The sequence below is a fragment of the Opisthocomus hoazin genome, chromosome 16 (assembly GCF_030867145.1).
Source record: "Opisthocomus hoazin isolate bOpiHoa1 chromosome 16, bOpiHoa1.hap1, whole genome shotgun sequence".
In the NCBI taxonomy this organism is placed as follows: domain Eukaryota; kingdom Metazoa; phylum Chordata; class Aves; order Opisthocomiformes; family Opisthocomidae; genus Opisthocomus; species Opisthocomus hoazin.
Genome location: NC_134429.1, coordinates 19,943,799 through 19,956,885, shown reverse-complemented (window position 1 = coordinate 19,956,885; position 13,087 = coordinate 19,943,799). Strand labels below are relative to the sequence as shown.

Sequence of the window (13,087 nt, the reverse complement as noted above, 5' to 3'; positions counted from 1 at the left end):
TACTGTATTAACTTGCTAAATCGGTACCGACACCTCTGTAAACACCATCCCACTCCTCGGAGGGCACTAACCTTTTCTTATCTGTAAATGGCTGCACTACTCAGAGACACAATGATAACACGCGCTTGGCAGGCGGCATCAGGAACTGTTTAATGCTGTTTGACTTCAAGATGATTCAGAGGGTCAGCTCCTGCCGTTCTATTCTGCTACTGCATTTCACTATCATTTCTGTGTTCCATTAGAGTGGGGGAGAGGTGGTCCTCAGGAAATCAGCTACACTTGAAAACAGCTGTTAATTTTCCCATTTGTGTGCTTGGAAGCTGGTGACGGACTGTGCAGTGTCTTCTAAATTGCATTAAAACCTCTTTACAGCAGCATAGCAGAGCCTCAAAGTAAACTAAAAGGCCCTGTAAGAATAGATTTTGTACAAATGGTTTCTGTAATGGTGCAAGTTCTGCTTCAGCCCAACCACAGCTGTAACGATGCACTGTGTGTGTGTTTGCACACTTAAAGTGTAAGTCTATGCCCAGAAACAACAGCCCTGAGGCTGTTCTGAAGTTCTAATTGACCAAGGAAGACGGCTTTCCTCTGAATGACTACTAAGGATACTGAGTGTGAATGTTCACTTCAACACATATTCAGATATCTGAGCCCTCACATCTATCATCTTCTGAATACTTGTAATGTTTTAAAATAAATTCAGAACAGAGACGTAAGAGGGAGAGGTGATAGGCAAAAGCTGCAAGCCAGATTACTGAGGGAGAGGTACGCAAGGGTCATCTTGGCCTCTTTCTGCCTTCACTACATCTAACAGTGTCCCAAGTATCGGAGGATCCCCGTGCACATATTCCTTCACATAAGTCGTACAAACTATAGGCAAGCTCAGTAAGGTCTGCCTCCTGCATTCTTCTGACATCTCATGCAGGCATGCATTAAAGAAAATTCAAAGCCTCACAGAGTATAAGGTAATAGACAATTTCATATATTGCTGTATAAATCAAAGTAACCATTAAAGCCTTCTCCATAGGAAAGGAATGTTCTGGAACCAAAGCAAAAGCAATTCATTCTTATTAAACTGAGGTGGTTTTCTTATCTCCCCCTTCCACAGATTTTCCTCGCTGCTGCAGCACAGCTCGGTTTCTAAAACCATGCATATGGGGCATACAGGCAGTAAGAACCGCATTTATCTACAGCTTGCTGTTTTTCTGGAAAAGGAAGTGAAAACGCAGTAACATAGAAAGATACTTAAATTAATGCTGCAAATTGACAAGAGCCACACCACACTGTCTGGGTGTCTCCTGTGGCCCCAGCATGCAGTATTATCAAGCAAACTCTTGCAGACAGTCTCCGTCATGCCACGACTACGTGAGCAACTTTTCCTCCTCTGGATGTCCTTCTCCTCCCTTCTCCTGCATGCTGAGAGGGAGAAGGTGTCCATCCAGTAACCACCGACCAGGTGCTGAAATGAAATCCAGAGCTCCACTGCACAGCAAAAGAAAAAATGCTGCAACAGAAAAAGGCTCCCCTGAGCTGACTGAGAAGCATCTCCTAGCATATATCAGTGAAATTCTGGTCTTCAAGAACTTACAATAGTTTAGACCAGCACATTTGCAGTGGCAGAAATAGATGGAGAGCACTGCAGAAAGCTGCTGTGGGACAGTAACGAACTAGAAAGCTTGCTCAATTTATAGCACAACACTGATGGGAATCTTGACTTTACCAAGAATTAGAGCCATACCAGCTAGGCCTGTAATTCAGGGCCCATCTGCATTAAAAGTCCTTATTTCAAGTGTTCTGAACCTTTAACTCCAGCATGCTGTCCAGTATAGATGTGTAAAAGAGAGAAATGATCTGTAAGGACAAAACTACTGGACCAGATTGTTCTACACACACTGCACCAGGAGTGAGGGGGCTTTCCCTGTACGTCCATTCAGTGACCGACCTTGAGTTGTTCCCCTCTCCACCTGTCTTCCCAGAGAAGAAACAGGGATAATGGTGACCGGCCGTTACAAAACCCTGATCTGTGCAATACACAGGGCCTTAAAATGATTACTAAACTTAATTTTTGAACTCATTTCCGAGTCTGACATTCCACAATCTCTGCAGTCACTTTTGAGTAATGAAGCACAGGGGCACTGTTCATAACCTGCCCCAAGATGAGTATGTTGTGTTTCAAACCAGTGCTCAGCTCACAAAACAGATCCACACAGGTTCATTGTATTACTACAGCTTTTTCCTTCTGAACTTGCTAATCTTTACCACGGCTACCAGTGTGGTTAGATTAAGTTAAGAAACAGTGGTTAAATATTTGTGGTCATAGCAAGCAAGTGAAAAAAAAAAGTGGTTTAACTCAGTAGAGGTAGCGGTGAGTACAGACAAGGAGGAATGAAATCCGTTAACTATCAGCTTCTCCAATTTTCTTTATGTGAGCAGCCACACTCACTTTGTTCTGGGGAAAAATGAGGCAAAACACCCTCCTTTTTATTGGCAAATCTCAGCGGTGGCAACCAGATGTGTTGGAATTTACCAAGCAGTGACATCCACATGCAAATAAACACTTCAGTTTTGTCGGGATGTTTATCCCTGGTGTGTGGATGTTGCTGCCAACTACACTTCGATACCTCCAGCTGTTATCACCATTATTTTGTGCTACAAAACTCGCAGGACGGAAACTTCCGAATCACTAGTCCAGTATCAAACGGCAACGGATCTTGTCTTCAAGTGTGAATTGCCATGCATTTTACACCCAGTTACTGAGATTACGGGGCCCAGGTGGACAAGAAGCTGTACTGTGTCTTCACACGAAGTGACAGACTATGGCACTTCGGCCAGTCACCGCCCCTCGGTGACTGAAAAGTCTGACATGAACCAGCCTGGCTTCCACCCAAGCTGCTCTTTTGAAGTCCCTTTTGTTTGCCCACAGCACTTTGCATACTCACTGTCTGTCTCTGCCTCCTCCTGCTCACCCTGCGGTCGGGTGGGGAGCCAAGGGACACGGGCCAATTAAATGGGGGAGCAGGTGGCAGCCAGGTGGAATTACGGGAAGGAGAGATGAAATTTCCTCTATTCTCTAGGATCTGCTCTCTCTGCACTGAGATCATCCTTACAAAACAGGTGCTGCTGCACCATATGTCTCTGAGAAAGTCACACACAGCAAATCCTGTCTTGCAACAGAAGAGTGCCTTTTTCTCTTTTTTTGATCCCTCAGGTATCAAAACCCTCTGCGGAGACACCGAGTTGCTTACGAAAGAGGCGCCAGGAGCGTAGTATCTACTGATGAATCTTGCAGTTGAATTTACACGTAATGATGTTTAGTCCATTACTCCCTTTCTGTATGAAAGATAGTAAAAACTCAGACACTGTTGTAGCATCGCATCAACACAGTGTAGAGACACATACAGAGGTCTTCTGACTTTGACTGCTTCTTTTTCATATCCTTTAGTGAACGAGCAGAAAAGCAGTCCAAAAAACCTCTCAGACATAATGATGTTACACTTTATTAGGAAGCCATTAAAGAATTATTGGGGTTGTCAGAAAGGCCTAATAGAAACACTTAAGTCATCTGCCTACTGTCCTCTCTTTCACCCCTATCCTGGGCCCTTCCTTTGGAGATGACTATCTTGCACAAACAAAATTACCTTTGATTGCAACAGTTGAGCTTTTGAGAGCAGTGAAAAGAAGCTTGCTGACTACAGGGAGTGGGCTGCCACAGACACCAACACAGGAGAGCAGACAAGAAAAACAAGGTTTAATTAAAGCCACTTCCAGATAATCAATTTTCCCTTTTGTATCATGAAGTTCTAATATATCGTCTGAAGAGTGCGATACAACTGACACGTTACACGAGCTGATTCGGTGGCTGAGAGCAAGGTGGCAACGTGTGAAAAGCATGATCCTGCAAAGTGCCGAACACCTTCAAATCCAAGAGACTGCCCGATGCAGCTACAGCAAGAATATCTCTTCTGAGACCAAAAACGGAGCAGAAGAATGTTTCCATACTACTTTCAAAGCTTTAGGTGAAAACACAGGAGTGGTAATACTACTGCAGTAGCACTTCCAGAGGCCCCAGCAAGGGTTCAGGGGATGCTTATGCTGACATCGGTCATACTCATCCCCCCCAGAAAAGCTTATAATTTGACTTAATATTCCTGATAGAATGTGGAGGAGTCATAGCGGCTTGTTCAACGTCACACAGCTGGTCAGAGGCAAAATTACGTGTGGCTCCTGTGTTCCTAGCCCAGTGATTTCCACAGCCTGCATCACAGTGTCCCAGGAGAACCGGTAATTCTTAAACAGAATTTAACAGCCCAACTTTTTACATCAAATGTTCTAAGCTTAATTGATGTAATCTGAGAGAAGAATTTGGGGTTATTTTTAGCCAGTGGCTGCTGCCGCTTTTTACGTATATATACTAAGTAGACAGCCATTACCAGTATCATTTTACTTTATCTTCACGTATAACTGGATGTATGAACATTTTAATACATTCATATATACACACACACTCTCCCTGAATTTTACGTACATATTCTTTACATATATGCCAAATAATAATTATATGTGCAAGGAAGCTAAGCATATATTGTACCATCCTGCCACTACATTAAACCATTTCCTTTAAACCCATCAGTTACATCAATATTCAGAGAAATTGTCATACCGTCAGAGAGCAGAAATTAATCTATAGCATTGTAAAAAAGAGCAAGAACAATGAAACGAAATTTGCAATTCACGGGCTCAGTGATGGTGGTGGGGGTTTAATAAGTGAAGCTGATGAGATTTGGGTTTTAAACCAAAGGGACCAGCATGGCCCCTTCCCAGCTCCCTACTGACACCCCCCCCCCAGCCCTTTTTCCAAGTGCACAGTGCCTGTAAAAATTCCTGCGCGCTATTTGCAGGCAAGGTCACTGTGAAAGGGCATGGCTGGGAGCCAGGGTGTTTTTCAGCCGAGCTGCAGGGAGGGGAGGGGAGGCTCAGGAACTCAATTATAAGTTTCTCCAGTCTAGCCAGGAGGCTGGGAGCCCAGACTGCGGCTGTTCCGCCCTGCGAGCGCACGCCCCGTCTGCCCGGCTGGGTCGCCGCGCCAGGCCTGACGCATTTCCCAGGCATCCTCGGAGCCGCAGCGGGGAGGCCCGGCAAAGAGCGGCTGTTTTCCCTTGGTGGCCTGGTAAATCCATATGTGGTTTTCCGGCATGACATACAGGCATGCATGTCGCATGTCCTTTAATAGGCATTTGTGCTGCACGCAGTGGACACGAATATTGCTCCGTGTGCCGGTACCTGCAGACATGCTGAAGTAAACGTGACCTTTGATGGCAAGCCTGCTTAGAGATCTGCAAACCTGACTGTGCATCTGACAGCACAGCCCTGCGCTGACGGCATTCACTTAGCCAGCCTGCAGACTAAGCCACTCCTTTGTCATTCAGAGACAAGCAGGGTCATCCCCAGCAAACAGATCATTAAATCTCTGAAGCCTTATTTGTCTCAAGGCAGAGGAGTAACGCATACAGGCTCAATAACGCACACAGTATATGTGAAATACTGTCAAATGTCACCCAAGGGGAACCTTTGCCCTAAAATTGTCACACAATTTCCCTGGCTGGGACTATGTCCAAGGCAAATCCATTCACCAGCACCGCATGACTTCCTCTTACGCCTCCAGGACAGGCAACCCCCTACCAGTGGTTTAAAGAATCATTTGCATGAAGCAGCTTGCTGCTTGCTGTATTTCTGGGTGTGCGAGTGCACGTGTCCATGTGCTCCACCCTAAACATTACCCTGAGCTTCTTTCAGGTTTTGGACCTGAATTCTCAGCCTACAAACAAGTGGCAAAGGCTATTGGACAGATAGCAAGGTTCTAGCACTAAAAACTGCCACCATAGTGCCTGGGAACAGAATATTAAAAAAAGAGCATTTGGATTCCAGAAACGTAGTGCCTGCTACTTTTCCAAACACCATGGACGTATACTTTATGTGGAAAGGTTGCTCACACTCAATATACTACAAATCCCCTTCCCCCACGTTGGTTTTCTAGTTACATGTTCTAATTGGAATCAATTTGGCACATCACTTGGGAAATGAAATGGCATCTTTAATCATCTACGGCGTATTTCATATACAGACCTTTGGAATATAGATACATATACAGACACTCACATCCTCCTAAATATTCACTTTGCTTGCTGAACTATGATGAGTTTCAAACTTCAAAACAACAGGGTTAATGGCCCAGCAAGACCTTCTCTCTTGCCTAAAAACTGGGCAGCAATTCCAGAATTCCGTAACTGCACAATGAATCCTCCGCTAACAGACACACAAGATGGTCCAGGAAACCCAGAAGCCTGAATTTGCTCTACAATGCAAGGGGCTTTTTCTGTGGACAGATTCCAATCTCTGTGAGGCTCGTATTGCTCCCTGAAGCCAAGGCATACCAGTGTATCTGAAATTAGAATCCATTTTCTGAAGTTTTTAAGGTCATGCCACCTTAGATTCTTTGATAAAGGCTGAGTAGTGCTTGCCCGAGAATAAATTCAGCCAGTCCTTAGAGACGTTCTTGCATGCCAACTGGAGGAAGTGATTAAAAATTAATGCAAGCTAGGAGATAGAGAAACCTGAAAGGGTGTGCCTGTAAAATACACTTTCAATCTGTCTCGTCAGCAAAAGAGAAAAGAAATCAGATTCTTACACTACCAGACTCTTGGGAAGTGGTTGGGGCATGAACTCAGTGTGCTTTTACAGATTCACCTCGAACAGTTAAGAACAAGAAACTCCACATTCGTATTTTCCGGGTGGGGATGCTGGCAGGAGGGGGGAGGGAGCGTGGGGGTGTGGAGGTGCAGCTGTGGGCGGCAGTTACACTGCTGGGATGTGTAATCGCACTAATTCTATAACATATGGGAGTGAGCTGTCCCTGTGCTATTCACTTCTGGCTGGGGTTGTTTTTTTCTTCTTATTGTTGTTGTTGTTTAAGATACATCATTAAACAACCTTGAACGAATACAGAATCTGTTTCTCAAGGCTTCTCTACGTTTGAGCTGCTAGGGCACAGAAAGTAGAATACATGCATAGCAGGAAAAGGAAAGACAAATCCAACGGCTTTTCAGGAAGCTGAAGTCAGGGGTAATTTTGTTGTTCTATGCTACCTTCATGCACGATCCTATGTTTAAGATACTTAGTTTGGCTGGATGATGAAGCTCTGAGGTACAAGCAAAAGAGCAGAACCCTTCCATTGTTCATTAAAGAAATGTCTGCCCTCAAACTGGAATTTTCTTACTACTAATTTACCCCAGAGCGCGCAGTCCTGTTCGGAAGTCTTGTGGCTATTTGGATTTTAGTAATTTAATTAGCAGATATAGTTTCTTCTTTGGTGCCTGGGAAACAGCAGGATTCAATCTTACTCTCCCAAACAAACCGAGCAGTCTATCTGGAAAAAAGTTCATTTCTGGTTTGGAAAAATATGAGGTAGAAGAAGGTATCCAGTTCATTGGATTAGCAGCAATATTCACAATTAAGCTTCAGGAGACTTTACAGAAAGCTTGGGCTGCTATTCTTTCCCCATCTCCTCACTTTCTCTGCCCAACACTAAAAATCCCAGTCATTTCATTAACAAGTTCAGACTGCTTCTGTTCGTCCCAGCACAGGGTCTTAACCTGTGACCTTTGCCATTTTCGAGCCCTCTTGACTCCTCCATGCACCATCATCTACCCCCGAGACCTCCATTTTTTATTGCTCCCTCTTACTGGTAGTATAATGAAAGACTGAAATGAAACATAAAAAGAGATGATACTAAATGCACAGCCTTTATATCATGACAGAGCTTGTACGTTCTGACAAGAATACCTTGCTATTGATACCAACACTGACCGGAACGCCTTGGAAGCATTGTGCCCTTAAGATCTTATTACCTAGCAGAGCTGCATCCCAACACTGCAGTTATTAAAATACATAGAGAAGTATCACCAGCAGGCCACCTTATAAAATCACTCAGGGACAAAATCTTAAGGTCTCTAACAAACAAGCCATTGACCACTGTGAGAGTATTACCAGCACAAAAAAAACCCCAAAATACAGTAAATGTCACTTGGGGGGGGGGGGGGGGGTGTCAATAGAGAAGTGCCCTTATCGTTTCTTCTGTTGAGCACAGAGCACACACTACTTTTCTTAATTATTCCTGATGTTCATTGTAGGTTGCATCATTTTGGAACACCGACGGTATCATTTTTAAAACTCTGGTTGCCATGGCAGCACAGAATGTGGCTCTTAAATGTACTCTGCTTGCACATTCCTCTGACGATAGTCTGCTTTGCTTTTTTTTTTTGAGGAAAAAATCATCTCCACTGAGAAACTGATATAATGACAAAAAAAACCCTAGTGAACAAGCATAGGAAGAAAATGGTGGCTTAAAAAACCATGGGGGAGGAGGGGGCAGAAACTGGGCTGAAAAACATAGCCAAGAGGACACTTTTCTTTTAAAGGCAGAATCTAAGCAGTGCATTTTGGATTGTCTCAGGAAGGCTGTAAATTCAGACAAACCAAGCCACTTCCTTAGTGACAGCATTTATAGCACTGTATTCAGCCATTGTTTCCCTTTGTAAGATCCTATGCTGGACTGATGACTCAAACCCAGAACTTTAAACCTTGAGCAACCTCTCAAAGAAGCAGTGGCAGGTGATAAGGGACAGGTTTCTGTGCAACCAAGCAGACACTCCCTTACCTCAGCTGCTGCCCCTTGCTAACCCTCAGCTGTCTGCAGGAGCTCACAAGGCACGGCAGGAAGCAGGCAGGGCAGCATGGCCACAGCGCAGCGCAGCCCCTTGGAAAGCAGACTTCACCCACAGCCCCGAAACACTGTAACTACAAACACTGATTCCAGCATGACATAGGAGTCTTCTCTGAAATATAAAATTGGTAGAGATTGGGAATAGTGAACCCTTGACATCACCACCAAGTTTGGCACTGAAAAGAAGCCAGTACTGACAACAGTGATCTCTTAACAATAAATTTTCCATCTGACACCAAAAAGTTTTGCCATCACTGCCCTATATACGCTTTAAGGGTACTGCATAGAGTCCTAAAGGTGTTTTTTCTGGTCGTCTCCACTTCAGAGTCTGATCCTTTCATTAGGAATCTTCTAAGCAAGAGTCCTAGCTCAAATTTGCCAGGTGCTGAGTGGTGTCTATCTGCAAAAGGAACGGCGCAATAGAGTATTTTTTGCACCTTGGGACTGTGTCCCTTCCACACTAGTAGTAGGGATTGAAACTTCGTTTAAATAAGAATGCAATCTTGTCAGTGATTCTCTAACCTTATTCACTGAAAACATGGGCTGCACCTCTTTCACGGGAACTGCTGCACTTCCTGCTTTCCATGAGCCCTAAAAGAAAAAAAGCTAGTGAGAGTTGCCTTCTGAAGTGCTTCTTCCCTTCTGGCTTTCACTAGCAGCAAGAGTGAAAATTTAAATTAAAATCAATTTCTCCAAATGTTCAGTGCAGTCTAGTTTTGGCACAAGCACTCAAGCCATTTTATCCTTCCCTAACAAGCAGCCTATCAAAAAAGATAACCCTTTAAGTGCTTCATATAAGTCTACAAGCAGCATTATCTCCATTTTTACAGATAGGTTAACAGAGGCAAGGGTTTTGAGTCCACCACTCAGCAACAGACAGATACAGAAACCAGTTGTTCTGACCTTCACACCAGTGCCCAGTTCTTAAGATCACAATATACTCCGACCGTAAGAAAATAAATGATGTTCTAGGTCAGAAAATCAGCTGGAATGATGTAAAAGGGAAAGATACTGAGCAAATGAGAAATCAAATGACATAGCAACCTCCTGATTTTAATAAGGTTGTGAAATGTTGCTCCCGGTAGAATGACCAAATAACAGTTTGTTCTGCCTATAGTACTGGTCTGCAATTTTGAGAACAAATTATGATTTTGCATGCCTTCATTTCTGGAGGGCAAGAGTGAAGTTCAAATAAATCAGGTCCTAAAATCAAGATAAAAGAGATCTAATTTTCAACAGCTGCCCAACCATTACTGTCTTAAAAATCAAGGCTCACAGGCTATTTTAGGTAGTCCACCCAAATTCACAAGCAACTTTTGGAAAAGAAGGTAAATTACTGGATTTAAAGTTTATGTAACTTCATTTTTTTCTTGCAGATTTTCAAATAGCAACTAATTTCACATTTCAAATACCCCCAGGTTCACCCTATGACCATTATAATCAAGATATAACTCTGACCCCAAAATATGTCTCATCCTACTTCTGTTACCATCATGAACCATTTTTTCTATGCTCTAGAATCTCCTCAAAGAGATTTTCCTCACATAAAATACTTACGACTAGCAATCTGACTTGTTCATATGTTTAAAGACTGGAAGTTTTGTGTCTGAGGAAATAAGACTCACACAAACCTACTCATTCCTATGTTTTTCTACATGGGCAGCTTCTTCAGAACTTCACGGAGGGGTGAAGTTCGGAGGAAGTAACCATAACAATCATGAAAAGGAAACTGTGCTAACATGCAAACTACGTAATAGGCCTCTACTGATAAAACACTGGACTCGGAGTCACGTCCGAGTCAGATTTTCATTGTTTTGAAATTGAAATATTTCCAAATGAAAGCACAGCTGCAATCGATGTGTCTCTCTCCCCCTCTTCCTTGCTTGCACAGAAGCAGGTAGCTCCTCATCTGTTGCTTCCACAGCTTCACAACAGTCACCGACGGAGTTCCCAATGCCATCAGCAGTGCTTCTGGGGACACCCTCCACTCAGTAGCTATTTCACAGGCCTGTTTCGCTGCCCTCGACAAACTGTGGCTGGCTAGAGTAAAATGCATTCCCCAATCACATTAAGCACAAACATTAAGTTTAAATTAAAAAAATTTTTAAAAAACACCTGATTCTCTTCATTTGATTTTTAACACAACTGTTCATCTATCTGCAAAGCTGCAGATGCTGAGATATGCAGGGATAGAAACGGGCAGCGCGAAGCGGTGGCGGTGTCAGAGCATGGTCTAATTAAACAAACAAACAACTCCCCTGCAAAACAACTACGTTTCATGAGACTGAATGGACTATGCAACCTCAGAACACCACCTCTATTTTTCTTTTTTACACTACTGCTTTATGTGCTTCAAAGCTCAAGAATAACACAATACACCTTCTTTGCCCTCTTCTCAGGTGTAACAGCCTACTTTCTTTATTTGAACAACTTCAACGAGGAGTAGCACCCTGACTCAGACAGCTGATACTGCTTTTATTGGTGGAGATTAACGTATAAACTGGATTGTGCCCTGAGTTCAGAGTTCAGCCTTATCTGCGGAATCCTTCCCCTCTTTACACATTCCAAGGGTTCTTACAACTTCAAGTCACTCAAGCCTGCAATATTAACCCCTAAACAAGCTTTCACAGAACTGTTTGAAGGAAAAGCAAGTTTGGAAACTTTTTTAAAATGTATTTTTAAACGCACCAGTTTGCAGAAACAAAACAATTTTCACTCCCTTCAAAACAATCCATATGTCCATTTTTGTGTCTATGCTATCTAATGCAAAACATCCTGCTTTCAAGTTGTATACAAACACAGAGCAGGCAGTTGTCACTGGATACACCAAAAAAGCAAATAATCTTGTAACTAGTTACGCAGCCAACAGGGACACCTCCCTGTGACCCTTCCTTTTTCAGATTGCCTCTGAAAGTGCAGCTGGGAATCAGATCTATTCCACAGTCAAACAGCAACAGGCAGATCTGATGTGATCTGAATGTTGCAATATCATTATTTCCTGGGACATGATGTCAGTGTGTTCACAATGGCATTTCTGCTTTTTGCAGCTCATAAATTGCTCTAGCCTGATAATCAGGCAAACGAAAACAGGCGGGTATTTTTGGTTGGTTTTAGAACACATACACCCCTGCACACTGGGGAGTCCGGTCTTCTTCCTCCATCTATCGACTGCATCCAGTTTGCTTTGGGCTTATGTACTAAACTTCTTGGGAGAGGGAACATCTATTCTCTTTGGTACCTCCAATTTCTACCATAATATAAATGAACTATGATGAAAAATACATGCAATGAAATGTTGAATAACATTTTGTGGAACACTGTATGACATATCCACAAACCTACAAAACCGCCTCAAAAGAGTTCAATTTCTGGGAAGCAACGAGCGGTTTTGGTTTGGACAACCAAAAACCAAATATTCACTTCCTCGCTTTCAGCATTTAGTGACAAAAAGGGGAAAGTTCAACAGCAGTGAAGATGCTGAACTCTGATTGTGAACTGCTAAGCAAAGACAACAACTCATTCTGCTAAAACACTATCAAGTCTCAGCTTGGAAGTTCTAGGATAGGTCTAGCTCAGCTCTGAGCTCAGACTATGAGCCTGTAAAAGAAAGGAAGACTCAAGGAGGAAAGTTTAGATCTGACAAACTTTCAGTTGGCATTATTTTCATTGAAAAAAAAAATCCCAAATGTGTATTTTAAATACTTCTGAACTAGTGTCTTTAAAAATACAAAATTCAAGACTGTAGAAAACAGAGCTTCATCTGGCAGTGGTAAACCCCAGAAAAGCCCGGATTACAAGCCCTGTGGCCTGAAGTCAACCGACCTGCAGCCATGTTCCTCAAGAAAACGGGTTACAAGGAAAAACCAAAATACCACAACACTAACGCTGTATAGACTCATATAGTACGTGCCTCTCCTCTCTTAGAGGCTGCTTTTTAAACAGCACCTCAGCAAAACCTTTTCTTTCAATGCCATCTGCAAAGCACAACTTTACTGAAAGAGAGCCAACTGAGGCTTCTCTAGAAGTATGAGAAGAGAAAGCAAAAATTCAAACCAGAATTGCAGTATAACCCCTCTGCTTTTCCTATGGAGATCCTTATCTTAATTAAATACATCTTCATTTTTCTGCCTGTTCATAGCCTTACTTTTTTGACAACTCCATGAGCAAATGTTTCTTTTTGGGTCTTGTATTTTTTTCATTTTAAGGAAAAAATGCTATTCCAAAACATTAGCCTGATTTTAAAGTAGCACATGAAATTTAAAGACCTATTTTGATATTTAGGCTATTTTCCATTATGTATTTAGCTAG

At 42.8% G+C, this 13,087-nt stretch overlaps 1 protein-coding gene across 2 annotated transcripts in view; it reads right to left on the bottom strand.

Moving 5' to 3' along the window:
* The window catches only part of SKI (SKI proto-oncogene), a 118,258-nt gene that overhangs the window by 58,200 nt on the left and 46,971 nt on the right, over window positions 1-13,087 (bottom strand). The window contains exon 3 of one of the 2 annotated variants that reach the window (XM_075437243.1): window positions 9,302-9,370. The exons of the other annotated variant lie outside the window; for it this stretch is intronic. Within the exon in view, the coding sequence (XP_075293358.1) occupies window positions 9,302-9,370 (69 nt within the window). The remainder of the gene's footprint in view (window positions 1-9,301; window positions 9,371-13,087) is intronic. 2 annotated transcript variants of the gene reach the window in all.